Source organism: Gekko japonicus, unplaced genomic scaffold (assembly GCF_001447785.1).
Source record: "Gekko japonicus isolate JY-2015 unplaced genomic scaffold, Gekko_japonicus_V1.1 scaffold1392, whole genome shotgun sequence".
NCBI classification, from domain to species: Eukaryota; Metazoa; Chordata; class Lepidosauria; order Squamata; family Gekkonidae; genus Gekko; species Gekko japonicus.
The window spans coordinates 373,424-390,800 of record NW_015167578.1 but is presented as its reverse complement, the minus strand read 5'-3'; the positions used below and the strand labels follow the sequence as shown (position 1 = coordinate 390,800).

Genomic DNA, 17,377 nt, shown 5'->3' with positions numbered 1-17,377 from the left:
GGTTGGGAAAAACCAACTGCTGGGTGGGTTGGGAATGGGGGCAGAAAATGAACAACTGAGCAGGAAGGAAAGAATGAACAATTGGGCTGGTTGGAGGTAAGGAGGGTCACACGGGCCCTTTCTGCACCTGTATTTTGCCTCAGTCTCTGAGCACATCCTATTCTTCTGTTGTGCATTCCCTCCCGCTGTCACTTTCACTTTGTTTCTGGGCTTTCTCTTGTTTCTGCATTTGTTTTACAGAAATCTGCATTCAGACCGCTTCCGGCACACTGTTGCCCCGCAGCTACCTAAACTCCTTTTGGCAATTCTTTGTTCTCATCTTCTTTCAAATCACTAATCCTTTCTAAAGTGTTTCTGCTGGTATTTAAGTACAGCCCACTGCCATTCCCTCATTTCTGCCTCTCTCTCTTTAGGTTGACGCTCCCTCCCTGTTCTGTTTCCCTCCTTCCCACTCAGGCAAACTTTTAAAAAGCGAGAGAGAGCATAAGAAGGAATCAGAAAATATAAAGGACATGGGGATTTCCTGCTCCCAGATGCGGTCAGGGAGTATGCAGAGCGTTCCCTGCGCATGCGTGGGGAACGCTCTGTCACTTTCGGGGGGATTTAGGTATCCCCCTGATATTTTTTCCGGGTTTTTAGATTTTTGTGCACACCTGGGGACTGCCCCAAGTGTGCATGAAAATCTCCCTCCCCCCCAGGTGCCCCCGATGCGCGGATTTAGGTATCCGCACGCAGGGGGCACCTTTCGCTATTAGATATATAGATAAAGGACATGGGGATTTCCTGCTGCCAAATGTTTCAGTCTTGCATGTGTGGATCTGGATTTCCACCTCCCTTCCTTTTCTTTTTGCAGAATGACGAAGGGAGGGAGGGAGGGAGGGGTTGGCAGCCAGTTAGCTCAAAAAATGTGGGGTTTGCTTGTTGATGCAGAATGCATACAGAATACATACATAAATAAACCGGAGGGGGGAAACCAGTGCAGAGGGAATGTGTGTGACTGCAAAGTCAACTCTTAAGGCTTGAGTCCTCAGATACTCTGGAGCAAGCTGTCAGTGCAGAAGGGGCCACAATATTGTTACTGGGCAAGTGAAAAAAGCAGAATCATAACAAGAGGCTAGGATTTGGGGGCGCGAAGCAGAGGCTGCGGGGGAGGTGATTTATTTATTTATTTAGAAAATTTCTGTGGCACCTCTCCTGGGATCCCCTACAAGACAAAAGGGATCTCTCCTCCCCTGTGAGTCCTCATGGGCTCCCCTCTTGTTAGCTGCTAATTACTAATCATCTGACGGAAGGAAACAAACAAGAACAAGTACATACCTGTGGTTCAACCTGAAAGGAAGACAAGAAGAAAAGCAGGTTAGACAAACACTGTAAGCACCATATCTAGGGCCTGTTATTTATAACTGTCCCTCTCAACCAATCAGTGGTCTGCATGCAACCAAAGACTAATGGGCAATGGTGTTTTTTAAAGATAGGGTGACAGTTTCTGCGAATTCCCTTTCCTAGAACGGACAGACCCCTTACTAGGGTTGCCAAATCCAGAGTGGGGAATTCATGGAGATATGGGTCAGAGCCTGGGGATGGTGGAGTTTGGGGAAGGGAGGCGGCTCAGCAGGGATGTGAGACCATGGAGTCCACCCTTCAAAGCTTCCATTTTCTCCAGTGAACTGATCTCTGTAGACTGGAAATCAATTATCATTCCAAGAGATCTCCAGACCCTGCCTGGAGTTTGGCAATCCTGCCCCATACTTTGCCCCCATGCTGTTCCTTAGTGTCTACTGACCCCCCTCCCTCAGAATAAAATTGGGGGGGGGACTCAGGAGGCTGCAGCCAGTACATTAACTGGCCAACTTTTAATTGGCAGAAAAGTAACTTGTTTAAATGATTAGTTATCTAGTTTAAATAATCTGTTCATCCCCATTGAACTCTGTTAGACATTAAGTTAGATCATACTGGAGATTTGTGAGGAATTTCAGGAGAGGAGTGATCTGGAAACCCCTCCCCCAAAAAAGATCTCCAAGATTTTCCTAAATTCTCAGGAGCCAGCTTTCTTTCCCCCCCCCCCCATAAGCGAAATTCAGGAACTGTCAGACTGAGTCAGATTGAGTCAGATTGAGTCAGATTGAGTCACTATTCTGTCCCTTCTAAAACAACCTCAAGTCCTCATCTGGACAGTTTTCCAGTTGTTGTTTTTTCTTGTGATTAATTGACAAAGTTAATTTTTTTTTCTGCATACCCTTAAAAGGTGGAGACCCCTACCTTGGTTGTGTGACTGACATGGGAGCCAACTTCCTTACTTTTTACACTTTGTGACCATGGCTCAGTGGCAGAACATCTCCTTTTAGGGTTGCCAGGTCCCCCCTGGCCACCAGCAGGGGATGGGGATAGGGTTTCCAGATCCAAGTGGGGAAAGTTCTGGAGATTTGGGGATGGCGTTTGGGGAGGACAGGAACCTCGGTGGGGCACAATGCCATAGAGTCCACCTTCCAGATCATCCATGTTCTCCAGAGGACCTGATCTCTGTAGTCTGGGTATGAGCTGTACTTCCTGGGAATCCCCAGGTCCCACCTGGAATCTGGCCTCCCTATCTGCTTTGCATGCAGAAGGTCTCAGGTTCAAGCCCACGTAGCAGGCTGAAACCTTGGAGAGTCACTGTCGGGTCAGAGTAGGCAGCACTAAGCTTGATAGACCAGTGGTCTGACTTCATGATAAGGCCACTTTGCGTGTTGGGGCTTGGGGCCCACACAAAGAAATTCAGGGTGGACAATTTGGGAATGCATCATATCCCCACAAAACTCTCCCTGCAGGATTTTTGAAAGTCTAAGAAGCTATTTTTATCTTCACTGTTCCTTTTGACTGTGACCTGCAGCTGCCCATTGAGTTGTGTACTTCTGCACTATATTCAGTACTCATCAGGCCATTTTTCCCTTTGGATTGATTTACAATCTTTTTGCATACAGGATGTCCTCCGGCTATGTAGAATCTTCTGCCTTGCCTGTAGGTGGCCCAGTTCTGCTTTCATCCACAATAAGGGGCCAGTTTACCATTATGTACAGTAATGGTAGGGTTGCCAGCCCCCAGGTCTGGGTGGGGGTTCCCCTGCTTCTGGGGACTTCATTCTGCTCCTGGCCAGCTGGCCGGCATGGGAAGCCCCGCCTCCAAGTTCAGCCCTAAGAGTGGCCATCTGCCGGCCACCCCCTCCTGCCCAATTTAAAGGGCTTCAGCTAATCTGCAGGGACCACGTGGCCCACCAACCACATGGCCCTTTAAATCTAGCAGGAGGGAAGGAGCTCAGCTCACAAAAAGCCACATGATCAGCTCACAAAAAGACCCTTTAAAGGAGCCTTTGCGAGCGAGGTAGGGGCCGTGGCACGCAGGGCCTGTTTCCCCCAGCTCTGTGCACTGCAGCCCCCACCCCGCTCACAAAAAGATCCTTTTTGTGAGCCACGTGTGTGGCCCACAACTGCCCCCTCCCTTCCTTCTGCTAGTTATAAAGGACCCTCCAGCTGGTCAGCAGGCCACATTGTCCCCGCCAATCAGCTGAAGCTCTTTAAATCGGGCAGGAGGGAAAGAAGTGGCTGGCTGGGTGGACACTCTTGCGGCTGGGCTTCAGGGTGGGGCTTCCCACACCAGTCAGCTGGACAGACCCCCACCCTGGGGACTGTCTTGTGGGCATCCCTGCCCACCCCCAGGACACCCCCAAATCCCCCCACTGGAGTGATGAGGGGACCTGGCAACCCTATGTAATGGGGGGGGGGATTTCTTTTAATCCTAGTGGCTTTCTGGTTGCCAGAACACGACTCTTTAGGACTATCTACGGTCTAGGGTTGCCAGCCTCCAGGTGGGGGTCTGGAATTCTCTTGGAATTACCACTTATCTCATCCAGACTACAGAGATCAGTTCCCCTGGGGAAAAAATGGCTGCTTTGGAGAGGGGACTCCATGGCATTTTAGCCTGCTGAAGTCCCTCCCTTCCTCAAACCTTGCCCTCCCCAGGCTCTAGTGCCAAAGAGCCAAATCCCTGTTCAAAGGTACTTATAATCTAAACTTTGGGCATTGAGAGAGACAGAGAGAAGAGGGAGGAAAGGGAGAACAAACAACAACAGAAGGTTGATGGAATTCATGCTTCCGTTGGTTCTTTAGCCCACTCCTATGACCTGCCGTGATTCTTTTACATTGGGTCTTAAGATTGGACCACACGCTTTTCAAAAGTTACTGCTTTCCTCATTACAGGAGGAGGAGGAGGAGATTGGATTTATACCCTGCCCTTTACTTGGAGTCTCAGAGCAGCTTACAAACTCCTTTCCCTTCCCCTCCCCACAACAGACACCCTGTGAGGTAGGTGGGGCTGAGAGAGCTCTTGACAGAAACTGCCCTTTCAGGGACAGCTCTTGTCAGAACTATGGCTTGGCCAAAGTCATCCAGCAGCTGCAAGTGGAGGAGTGGGGAATCGAACCCGGTTCTCCCAGGTTAGGGTCCACGCACTTAACCACTACACTAAACTGGGTCTCTAATGTAGCAGGGGCTCTAGCAATGGTAAATACCTTCTTAAATCTGCTCGAAAATGCTCCTGAGATTCCAGCCATGGAACATTTACAAGCATGCTATTAGCACTAAGCACCCTTCCAGGGGATAGTCCAGTTAAAATCTAATTAAAAATCCACATTTTAAATCTGTGCTTAATGAATAAATTAACCATATTGATTACTCAATTAATTATTTTAGGCCTAATTATAACACTCTTGTATCAGATAACATTTCCTGTTTACTCCATGCAGGTTTGTTAGTTTTCTTGTCATTCTCTTCTCCATGACTAGAATCTCACAGCAGGGTTTAATATACAACCCCCCAGCACAGTGATAATACTTCACTCATGAGACTTGTACTTTCACATCAAGATCTAAAAAACTCAGAGATTAACAGAGGTACTTTTCTGTGTACGCCACAGATATTTTCTGTTTTTTAACTATAGATCTTCCCACTGTGTCAAAAGTCACAGCCAAAACTCTGTCAGATTTTGGAAGCAACTCCTCTGGCACTGCAGGGCTGCTCGGAAAATGGTGGGCAACCCAAAATTAGAATAAAAAATGAAACATTACATACACACAGCGTTTTTCAAATTTTCAGTATTTGAATTCATGAAGAGGAGGGAGAGCTTTTACCTAAATAAGCCTTGGTCTTAAAGGTGCCACTGGACTCTTTGCATTGCTAGCTATGGGGGGGGGGACATGAAGATCTGCCCTCACAGAGGAGGGAGAGCTTCTACCTGAAAAAAGCCTTGGTCTTAAAGATGCCACTGGACTCTTTGCATTGCTAGCTATTGGGGATGGGGGAGAGAAACATGCAGATCTGCTTAATGCGGGCCTGGAAAGACAGGGGGTTGGGGTTGCGGAGGCCTGGAAAGACGGGGTTGGGGGATTTACGGAGGCCTCTTTAGGGCCCCTTGCAGCAGCGTGGGCCTGGAGAGATGGGGCTGGGGGATTGGGGATGCCTCTCCAGGCCCCCACATGGCAGAGCGGGCCTGGAGAGATTGGGCTGGGGGTGGGGGAGGCCTCTCCAGGGCCCCACGTGACAGTGCAGGCCTGGAGAGACAGGGCTGGGGGGTTGCAGAGGCCTCTCCAGGCCCCCACATGGCAGCGCAGGCCTGGAGACATGGGGTTGGGGAGGCCTCTCCAGGGTCTGGAAAGGCAGGGGGGATGCACAACTTACTTTACTTCTTTGTCCTCCCTGGCCGACTGAAGGGAGGGCTGCTGGGAGAAGAGGGTGGGGCTTGCTACATGTCCCCGTCCCCTGGCCTCCTCTCTGCCAGAGCGTTGCTCCGGTGAGCTCCGGCCCAAAACGAGGCCTGCTGAGGAGAGACTGTTTCATTGAGGGCAGAGTTGCTGATACTTGCTCTGCCTCATGAGTTAGTTTCTTGATGGCAAGTAGTAATTGTAACTGATGGCAAGTAGTGGGAGGGCAGCTGAGACAGGGACACAGGGGGCCATCAGCAATAGTGTCATGTCACTTCTAAAAAAAGCCAGAAGTGATGTCCCTTGCCTCTCTAGGAATTGCTGGTTTACATGGTGATTCCTAGAGAGGATTGATGTCACTTCTGGGTTTTCCCCAGAAATGACATCAAGCATCTCTATAAATCTTGGTGATTCACAGAAGGTGAGATATCATGCTGTCACCAGTAACTGTTTTTTAAAAATTCTCCTGTTGGCTACTGAAGTGCTGGCGGGCAAGATCTCCCAGCCCCAGCAGGCATAAGGCAGCCCTTGCATATCTGTGAAATTTGATTTTCTTTTGCATGTTTTGTACATTGTAAGCTGCTTTGGGTCCACATGATATGGAGAAAAGGTGGCTAAAAGTGTTTTGATAAACATATCAATCTCTCATATTTTTTATTCTGCCCTTCATTCAAGGAGCTCGAGATGGTATATATGGTTCTCCTTTCTTCCATGGACTCAAACAGTACTCTTGAACTCCACAAACTCTACAGGATCTGTGTGCTCATTCTTGGCCTACTCACCCAATATATTATTTTATTTATTACTTTATATCGTTCCTTTCTTCTACTCTAAAACTTAAGGAAATTTATTTTCTCCATTGCAGGCACAAACAAGAACCAGCCTATTTTGCTTCAGCAAGGTCACTGGGTCATGGGCCATCCAGGCATACTGTGGGATCCATGTGTGACTCATGGTCTGTGCCTTTGATCATATGGCTGGCGAAGGAATTATGTAAGTGTTTAAAAACTTAGGAGCACTTCACTTTTTTTTGGGGGGGGGTGTCCCACTTTGTATCTTTCCTATTTTCCAACATAGAATTAAACAGAGGAATCTGGAAACCACTGTATGTATTAGGCCTCCATAAATTTACTGTGTTATTGCATTATGCTTCATCTGTCCTGGAACAAAGCAGGCCTGGCAGGGTAATATCGTTTGTGTAAATGATGAGTCATTAATATACTTGGAATACAAGGCTATTTATGCCCAAAGGGCACAATTTGCTGTTTGACTTGACAGCAATGAAAGAAACAGGAAAAAAACAACACCCAAAAAACCTGCTAAACTGCAATGTGAAAAACACTGAAGATGGAAATCACCACCACTATGAACAACGTGAAACTAGTCTTTAATCCCAAAGGAAATTTCCATCATCAAACTGGTTGCTGTAGAGGAATCCCATTTAAAACCAGCAGCATTAGATCAGAAAAAGGTTGCCAGCTCCGGGTTATGAAATTCTTGGAGGAGGCAGAGTTTGAGAAAGTCAGAGTTTGGGAAGGGGACGGAGCTCACGATGGATGTAATTCCATAGAATTCACTCTCCAAAGCTGCCATTTTCTCCCAGGCAACTCATATCTGTAATCTGGAGATCAGTTGGAATTCTGAGAAAATGGCAACCCTAGCATGAGAAGGAATTGTGCTGTGACTTGCCTCTAGGAACTTGGGACATCAACATCTTATGAAGCCAGTCATGACTCATTTGTCTGTTTGAGGAGGCGGTCACACGCACGAGATAAAGTGGGTGGGGGTTCACACAGTCCTTGGGAGCTGTGGGCACAGCCCGCCACTGCATGATCAGACGCAACCGTGGGTGAGTTGGAGGGTTTTTTTGCTGTTTGTTTCTGATGGCATAAATGAGGAATCAATGAGTCACATCTCCGCACTGAGGGCTCCCTATGGAGTTTGCAATGATGCACATACTGAGAAGGGGGGGGGGACAACGGCACGGAGTCAGGATGGCCTGATCAGACCATCCCGACACCCATGAGAGCGGGCTGGAGCGATCAGACACGGGAAACTCCATCCATGGCCCATCACGACCCATTTACTACCAGATTTTCCCCAGTGTCCTGCGGTGGAGCAAAACAGGTTGCCAACGGGTGTGGGGCGCTTCCCAGATGTTCGTGTCTGATCGCGCCCTTTAAATCGGCCTGGCATTCACACCTATGGCAGGTCTAATTGTGTGTGTGATCGCACTCTAAGTCCTTTCCCCAAATTTTGGTTTACATTTTTTAACAGCCTAATCACAGGTATGGAAAGGAAGTCCTACAGAGTTCACTGAGGATCCAAGTAAGTTTGTATAGAACTGCATCCCAAATTAATTAAAACATCCCTACTACTGATCCCTACTGTATGAGAAAGCAATTAAATATATTTTTTAAAATAATGGAAAATTTCAGGACATGAAATCAGTCATGTTCACAATCTGGCAAACCCACATTTATTTTCCCCTTAGTCATCTACATATTTCTTTTTTCTGTGAGCAGGAAATGGAAGAAATGTTATGCATCAGCACAAATGGAAACTGGCTTCATGGATATATGTGCAATAATTTAAACAATCATTTCAGTTTAAAAAACAACAACCCTGCATTTGGGTTTTTGTTCTGGAGGAGGAGGAGGAGGAGATTCGAGTTATACCCTGCCCTTCATTACTCGAAGGAGTCTCAGAGCAGTTTACAATCTCCTTTCCCTTCCTCTCCCCTGTGAGATAGGTTTTTGAAATAAACATTTGTACTTTTGTCTATACCTATTGATGTTTTTAACTTTTGGCCCTTTACTAGTTTTCTAAACTTCCTGTGGATGTTTTTGCTCAGTTGGTTTAGTTTTTCTTCTCCTCTCTTTTTGGGTGACCCAAGGTCACACCAGCAGCTGCATATGGAGGATTGGGATTAAGATTGTGATTTTTAGGAAGCATAAAAGGCACTTATTTTTTTTTCTTGGTATGCAGGCTGAATTTCTAAATCATGTGTATCCATCCTTACAAAAATATTTCCCTTGATTACTGATCCTTCTTTGTTCCTGTATGGATGTTACCAACTTCGAGATTTGAGCAAGCCAATGGTCCCAAATGAGCATCAAAGGACAGGTCTCACAGATTCAATGTGTGCAGCATAAGAAAGGTCTGTATAAGGGTGCACGTTTTTCCCCCTCGACAGAGACCCAGCAAAAATGTTTGAGGCCAAAAATGATGATGATGATGACGACGACAGAAAAGAAATAGACACTTCTACTATAACTGTATTTTGTATTGGTATTTTGTATTTTAAAATACCATACTGACTCAGAATGACAGAAACTTAGGGTTGCCAGATTCCCCCTATTCACCAGCAGGGGATGGGTGGGGTAGGGAAACACCTGGAGCTGTGGGGATGGAACCTGGGAAGTACAGGGACCTCAGAGGGGTATAATGCCATAGAGACCACCCTATGAAGCATCCATTTTCTGCAGGGAAACTGATTTCTGCCCTCTGAAGAGGAACTGTAAGTTCAGGGGATCTCCAGGTCCCCTTCAATATGATTAAAGCTTCACTTATATAATACAAGCTAGATACAAGTCCAGTAGACCAACAAGAATTTTGGTGTATATGCTTTTGAGAATCATAGCTTCTTTCATTATATAATACCAAATGCCATGATGAAGGGCATCTATGTCTAGGAACATATTAGGTTTTTGGTTAAGCCAATGTGGTTTCTGGGTGCTTCTGTACATATTTCTGTACTATGCCCATTTGGGGGACTTCTTTTTTCTTGGGATGCAGTGGGGCCTCCATAGTGATTATGATATGTAGCCAGATCCACGTTACAATTAAATGAGTGTGCAGAGCCTGATTCTGCATATAGGCCTCCCTTGCTTGGCTGGGACTATTGTAAATACATCTGGTTTGAATGTATATCAGCAAGGGCTGCTGTTAGCTTTTCTGAGCCTTCGGGGAGGGTGGAGTATAAATCCAATAAATAAATAAATAAAGTCCACCCAGTGTTCACTGACAGTCTTCTGTGTTAGCACTGTTACGATGCCCCAGTCCTCTTCCCTCCCTCAGAGGCATGATTTCCCCTCCGTTTTTCTTTCCCTTTTGTGACTGAGCTACTCTAGTTGTCTGTTTTCTTCTTTCCTGAAGAATTCTGGCTGTCCCACCTTGTCACAGGGTCCGGTCACATGCAGAATTAGCTACGCAATAGGGACAAATGCTGGGCGGATTTTACGGGCGCGATCACATGAAAACATCTGGCAAGTGTCCTGCACCTGTCAGCAACCCGTATCGCCTGGCCGAAGAAGCGGAGTTAAAAGATACCAGACTAGCTTCCAGAGAATGCGGGGTGCAGGCAGGCGTCAGATCACGGAAGCACTGGTATCCCGTAGCACTCGGTGGTATGCGCGCAAATGTGGAACTGCACATGCGCACAAATGTGTACTGCTGAACTCTGAACCGCCTCACCCTTCTTTGCCACGCTTCACCATCAACATGTGATCGCGGCTGAGGGCATGTGCATGGAGCCTCAGGGGACACGTCTGATCGCGATACTGCGCTTTAATTTGCTCCAGAGCAAAAAGCCTTGCTTCGGCCCTGGATTATCTCACTGGTGTGACCGGGACCACGGTATAATATTTTGGCTGCTTGCTCAGCCCAGAAACCTGAGGGAAGGACTCAGAGCCCCCTTTAACTTTAACTTATATGATTTATTCAACACAGAAGGGAAAGGTCAGGGGAAATCAGGCATAAAATTTCTGAGGTAAAATCAGTACATGCACAGACTTTAGTTCTTATGTTTCAGGCTAATGAGAGTTTCTTAAGCTATTCACAGTGACTTAAATCTTGATGTTGAGAGGCCCTTGTTCAATGAGACAAAGTTTTATTCAAAGAGGAACCTTAAATGTTAAGAAATATATGTCTACATACTATATCTTTATTCTTTTTTTTCCTTTGAACCTATACTGACATTTGCAAATGATTGACTAAGAATATAATCTGTAGTTATAAATATTGACTATTTTTATTGTTCCAATTGAATGGTGAAAGTTAAAAATAATGGCTTGTCTATTTGAAACAACAGGTTTGGGATATCTGTAATGTTTTAACTGAAGGTTGAGGGGGAAAAACTTATAGGACAGTTTGATTTCTAGAGTGGGCTTTGCAGGGGGGAAAATAGTAATGGGCTGATAATCTAGAGAAGATGTAATAATTTACTATTGTGAGAAAAAAGATGGAGTTACACAGAGTAAGGTGAAAATATATTGGCACTGTAAAGCTAAGGAAAATATAAAATACTACTAAAGGGACCAAATTATTGTTATACAAGAAATATGTGACCAAATTAGAACTGTTAAACTGTTGAAACACCTGTTTCTTTCCTTTTCTATTTTTATGATTATAAAACTGACTAATAATAGGGTAGTATAGATAAAATGAAATATAGCAGATAGGATATAGAAAAATGAACTATATATTGGGAATAGAATTTTGATTAATGATATTTGTTGTGGAAGTTAAACAAGGAGGAAAAAGGAACTATGTATCTAAAGATGTTGTGAGCGAGACAATGTCTAGATATTTTAAAAAGGTATTGCTCTTTTTTTGTTTTGTTTGGTGTAATTCTTAAAAACTAATAAACTTTGCCATTTGGGCAAGTATTTAAAAAAAAAAGCTTAAAGAGAGCTTGTTATATAAATATCAGAAAATATTGCCTTTCAAAATATTAATCTAATATTAGATTGGGGGTTGAATGAATATATGACAACAATCAAACAGTGAATGCTGTTTAAAATGTTATTTGACTACTGGGTCAACAATTACATTAACACTAGGGATGTTAATATTCACACAGCAGAACAAAGGCAGTTACCTTCTTTCTCCCCTGCATATCAGCTTAGTAAATATTTAGAATGTACTCTCTCTTGCTACTTCCAGAAAATCACAGTCTCCCATGTGAAGATAGATTTGAGTACTATGCTTCTATGGCAAGACAGATGTCGCCCTGGGAATGGAGACTTGGTTATGGGCCTGAAAATGCTGGTGTCCTATCCTCAGAAGAATTCTGCTTTAAGATCCAGCTGTCCCTACTTTCAAAACTCTTTTATCAGCTCCCTCTTTTTCCATTTCTAACCTTCTCTCCAAGGAACTCAGCAATACAAGATTTACTCCTTCATTTTTTTCCCCTCACAAAAGAGCTGTGGGGTTGAGCTAAACTAGGTTACTGTGACGGGGTGTTTCAGGGCAACCCTGAATTTGCATTTGGGTCTTTCCACTGCCAGTCTGCCTCTCTAACCACTACATCACATTGCCTTTCTCCTTTGCACGTCTTCGTTTTCTTCTGCTGAAATGGCTATCTACATGTTAATTTGCTGTCCAAGCCGTCTGTAAGTTTGAACCTTACATCCCATTCCACTGTATTTGAAAAAGTGTGTGTGCACACGAAAGCTCATACCTTGAATAAACCTTTGTTGGTCTTAAAGGTGCCACTGTGTTCTACTGCTTCAGACCAACACACTTGACTACCTGGATCTGGCTATATACTGTTAACTGGCTATATACTGTTTTGTGTTCTGCTGCTGTTACTTTCCCCTAGCAGACTGTTGATAGTGCAGACCACAGAGGCTTCAACTTGTAATGTAAATATAGCTGGTGACCTATGGACTTAGCCATGACATAAATTCCTTCCTGGCTGTCTTGCACCTAATCCTCAGTAGAGCAGAAGCAAAATCACAGGAAGGCACCAGTGTCTGTACAACTGATTTTTTTTAAACGCTACTAAATGCTTATTTTTTATTTATATCCCACTTTTCTCCCTGATTGGGGATCCCAAGCAGCTTGTCATGTTGTTCCCCTTTCCTGCACTTAATCCTCATAGCAAATTTGTGAGGGTAGGTTAGGCTGAAAGATTATCATGGGCCCAAGGTCACCTGGCAGGCTTCCATGGCTGAGTTAGGATTTGAACCTGGGTCATCACGTCACAAGTTGAGTGAGGGATTCAGACCCAGTCATCACAGGTTGCAGTCCAATATTTTAATTACTACGCAACACCACCCCTCAAATAAGAGAATTAAAACTGACAGATTGGCTAGAAAATTGCTCAACAACTTTCTCAGTCTATTACAGAAAAGTTATGAGGTGTTGATTTAAATTTAACTTACCAGCATGAGTTTGGGTGATGATGAGAAGGGGGGCTGAACAGTTATTGAGTCCATATTAAAAAGAAGCTGAGCTATTGCTTGGATTTTTCCAGGTTTTTTAAAAAATGTGCTTCTAGCCCATCTTTGGCATGGCTTGGATCAAACCATCAAAGAGCCACAGACCACAGCCAGATTAACCATGGGGAGATTGTACGCAGCCCAGCAGGTACATTCAAATACTCTGCATTCCTTAAAGTGAAGCTGGCACCTGGGGCTGCTTCTAGAACTTTCCTCAACAGAGATCCCCCTTCCTGACGTTTCACTCTACAGCCCATTCTGTGGAGCAAGCTGCTGCATAGTTAAAAGGGCCCACCATATTCTGAACTCTCATAGAATCATAGATTTGGAAGGGACCTCCAGGGTAATCTAGTCCACCCCCTGCACTATGGTTGCCAGATCTTACCTTGATGTCGGGGTGGGGGTCGGGGGTCCCAGTCCTATGGTTTTTCCTTAAATGATTGACCCCCCCCCCCGCAATGTGCCCTGCGCAATGATGTCACCTCTGGGTGATGTCATTGTGCTGGGCACATTGCCGCAAACCCGGTGCTTTGGGGGTTCCCCCACCAGCTGAATCCAGGCCGGCAGATCTGGGGGCCTGAAAGTGGGCAAACCCCCGCCCCCGTCAGGGAAATGGCAGCCCTACCATGCACAATGAAGGAAATTCACAAATACCTCCACCTCCACACCCCCAGTGACTGCTGTTCCATGCCCAGAAGATGACTAAAAACCCTCCAGGATCTCCAGCCAAACTGGCCTGGAGAAAAATTGTTTCCTGACCCCAAAGTGGCAATCAGCATTTCCATGGGCATGTAAGAAAGGGCCTCAAGAACTAAGCACTGAGGCAACCCTTCCTGCCCTCCCTCTCATGATCTGCCTAAATTAACAATCAGTATTGCTGTCAGATGGCCATCTAGCCTCTGTTTGAAAACCTCCAAAGGAGAGCCCACCACCTCCCAAGGAAACCTGTTCCACTGAGGAACCTCTCTAGGAGGAGGAGGAGGAGGAGGAGGAGGAGGAGATTGGATTTATACCCCGCCATTCACTACCCAAAGGTGTCTCAGAGCAGCTTACAAACTCCTTTCCCTTCCTCTCCCCACAACAGACACCTTGTGAGGTAGGTGGGGCTGAGAGAGCTCTTGACAGAAACTGCTCTTTTTCAAGGACAGCTCTTATCAGAACTACGGGTTGCTAAAGGTCATCCAGCCAGGTGCAAGTGGAGGAGAGGGGAATCAAACCCGGTTCTCCCAGATGAGAGTCCACGCACTTAATCACTACACCAAACTGGCTGAAAACTCCACTGATTTAATTACAACCCATTGGTTCTGATCCGACCTTCTGAGGCAACAGAAAACAACTCTGTACTATCCTCTATATGACAGCCCTTCAAGTATTTGAGCATGGTTATAATATCACCTCTCAGTTGTCTCCTTTCCAGGCTAAACATACACAACTCCTTCAACCTTTCCTCATAAATGTCTGAATCTTGAATATATATGGTACACCTTCTTATGTTTGTAAGGGATGGGAATTGAAGAAAGGAAATAGGAGAGGGATGTGCAAACATTTTACTGGTGAGAACAGCAAACTCAATGAAAACTTAGACCTGGCGTTACTTACTGTGGATATCAGGAAACCAATGGGCAGTAATTGTGAATTGCGTGTATTATTTGGAGGCTTTTGCATCAGTGATACCACAATGTTATAGGTTTTCAGATCAGGCTCTGGCACCTGGATGGAATACTGAGCCTTTCTTGAAAAGACACCTGTTGTGAAAACCATCATTACTGACAGACATGCAACAACTGCAATCCATATGCTGTATCCAATGAACCACAAGTTAAATGCTGATTTCAGAATGGAACTTTCCCATCTCCCCCTCCCACTACAGCTACTCTCACCCCTCTTCCTGAAATGTTACTCCCAAGGTTCAGGGAAATCTCAAGGAGGAGTGCTTGGGCGTGATGCGTAGGGTTTGCAATAGGAAGGGGAAATAGGTGAAAATTACCCCGCTGCTGGCTGAAAGCAAACATGGGATGTATAGCCCATAGGAAAAGCCTGGCTTTAATGAAACCTCCTCATTCTGTCTCTGATCACTTGCTCCTTTCATGTGCATGGTTCTGTGAGAAAAGCAAGCCAACAAACAGGATAATACAATCCTAAGCAGAGTTGCACACTTGTAAACCCACACTGACTTTGGTGGATTTAGAAGGGTGTAGCTCTGCATACTTTAGTCTGACTTACCTCCCTACCAGATGCAGATTCCTGTGCTGCACCAACGGTTCTGTAAGTATCCGGAGGTAGTGTTGGAAGAAAGGAGCACCATACTAATGTGCAGGTGCTAAACCAATGACATAATCTATCAGTGACATCATCAGCCTCGCTCTGTAGTGACTACTCAATGAGTAGTTTATAAGCTGCTAACTGAGGTACCACTTGGCCTCCACTGGTGCCTCTTGGTACTTACAGGTAAGAATGGGCATGCTGCCACCCCATTCAGCTTTATTGCTGGAAAAGCAAACTGATGCAGCTGCAAACAAAAAAGTATTCCACCAACTCCACTTAGCTCTGAAACTGGCTCCCTACTGTGAATTAGCTAACAGCCACATGGACCCACGCTACGGTTACCTTGAGGCTAGACTACAGTCATGCACTTTGCACTGGTCTGTCTTTAACGATGCCTCAGAAACTCCAGTTGGTACATAACATTGTGGCCTGGCTACTATAGGGTGCTAAGTGAAATCTACATATCACTCCCACTATGCAGATTTTCCATTGGTTGCCAATCAGGTACTGGGCTCAGTTCAAGGTTCGATCACCTGCAAAATCTGTGACGGCATTGGACCCACATACCTGCATAACCCTCTCCTGCTATATTCCAGGGCTCATCAGCTCAAAACTTTCTGAAGGTGCATCCCTGCAAACTGGTAACTAGGCAATTACCTTTTCATGGGCATTCTCTGTGGTGACTTCCCCATTATAAAATAGTGTGCTTGAGGCTATTAGGAAGGCCCCAGGCTTCTATCATTTTGCAAAATGTGCAAAACAGAATTGTTCTGGAGGGCATTCTTGTAGAGGAAGTAAAGCTATGGTATAATGGATCAGTTCAAGAGGTGCCCTCTATTAGGAATGTTTTTTTCCTTTCCATTCTTCAATCCCAGCCCCATTGCGTTAGGTTGTTTTACCAGGAATTATTGCTTAGACTTACATTATCATATTTTATAATCCACTTGCTGATTGACTAGCTTTGTTTTACTAGCTTTGCTATTAGATTCAAATGTTATACAAACATTATCATATTTTCATAATCAGTTAACTGAGTGACCGAATAGTTCTATCATGCTTGTAATCTGCCTTGAGTCCCAGTGAGAAAGGCAGACTATAAATGAAAGTAAGTGAATAATAAACTGGTAAACTAACCCATCAACCTTTGCTGCTTGTATTGCGCCTGTACATGGAGCGTATTAAACTACAATACCATGAAGGAAAAGGAAATGTAAATTATTCACATATTTTAAATGTTAAATTTCCCAGTTAAGGCTTGATGCTTTGCAATACATTAGTTGGGAATTTGGGGAAAATATAAGTAGAGGTCTGGGGTACTTATAGCCTTTCAAGCATTACCAGAGGTTCCTCTTGCAGAGGATCCTTGGGGCCATTGGCTAACATGCATATCCAAGGACCATGTTGCCTTGCTGTGCTCTCCATAGTTCAGGAATGTTGGCGTATTATTGCAAATAAACAGGAAGGAAAAGTTGTCAATGAAATCTTGATAGGATATCCTAGTAAAAGACAAAACATTTCATTCAAATTAATTTAAGCTTATGTCTGTGGTTGCGTCTAGAATGCATCTGAAGTTTGAGGGATCTCCCCTACCCCAGCAAGACCAGCAATAACCCTACATTACAGTACAAGTTTAAATAGTAGAAAGGGCAAGGTGAAACTGCAGAATTCAATTAAGTAAAAGGGCCAAGAGCCCATGTACTTTTCTTAGAAAAGGCTTTGTGGTCCACAAAGGCTTTGTGGTTGTACAGCAGGACCCTAAACAGTTAACTCTAGGCATGGGAGTCTTAAATCTATTCCATAAAGAACACATCAGATCATACCAGAATTCACCATCATTCTTGTTCTGATGGAGATAGTTCTTATATTTGGCTGGAACTTGATCCCACTCTGCCGAACTGTAAAACAGGACCAAACCATTTACAGCATGAAGGATACAGATAATCTATTTAGTTATCTACATCATTTATACCTAGCTCTTGACCTCCATGGAGTAACCACCCAGGCCTGTTTAAAAACAGAATACAGTAAGGCTAAAAACAATAATTCGGCAATACCTGGCCCCATCTAAAACAGGCAAATTTTATCTCCTCTAGAACACTGGCCTATCAACTAATATCACGTATGTCTTGATTTCATTCAATGTCACCTTGTTTCT

The 17,377-nt window shown here is 44.8% G+C and overlaps 1 protein-coding gene across 1 annotated transcript in view; it reads right to left on the bottom strand.

Moving 5' to 3' along the window:
* CAPN13 (calpain 13) overlaps positions 1-17,377 on the bottom strand; it is a 139,864-nt gene that overhangs the window by 31,755 nt on the left and 90,732 nt on the right. Inside the window, exons 9-12 of the mRNA XM_015413874.1 lie at positions 17,043-17,117; positions 16,561-16,718; positions 14,557-14,702; positions 1,318-1,329 (exon numbers count right to left, since the gene is read on the bottom strand). Of these exons, the coding sequence (XP_015269360.1) occupies positions 1,318-1,329; positions 14,557-14,702; positions 16,561-16,718; positions 17,043-17,117 (391 nt within the window). The remainder of the gene's footprint in view (positions 1-1,317; positions 1,330-14,556; positions 14,703-16,560; positions 16,719-17,042; positions 17,118-17,377) is intronic.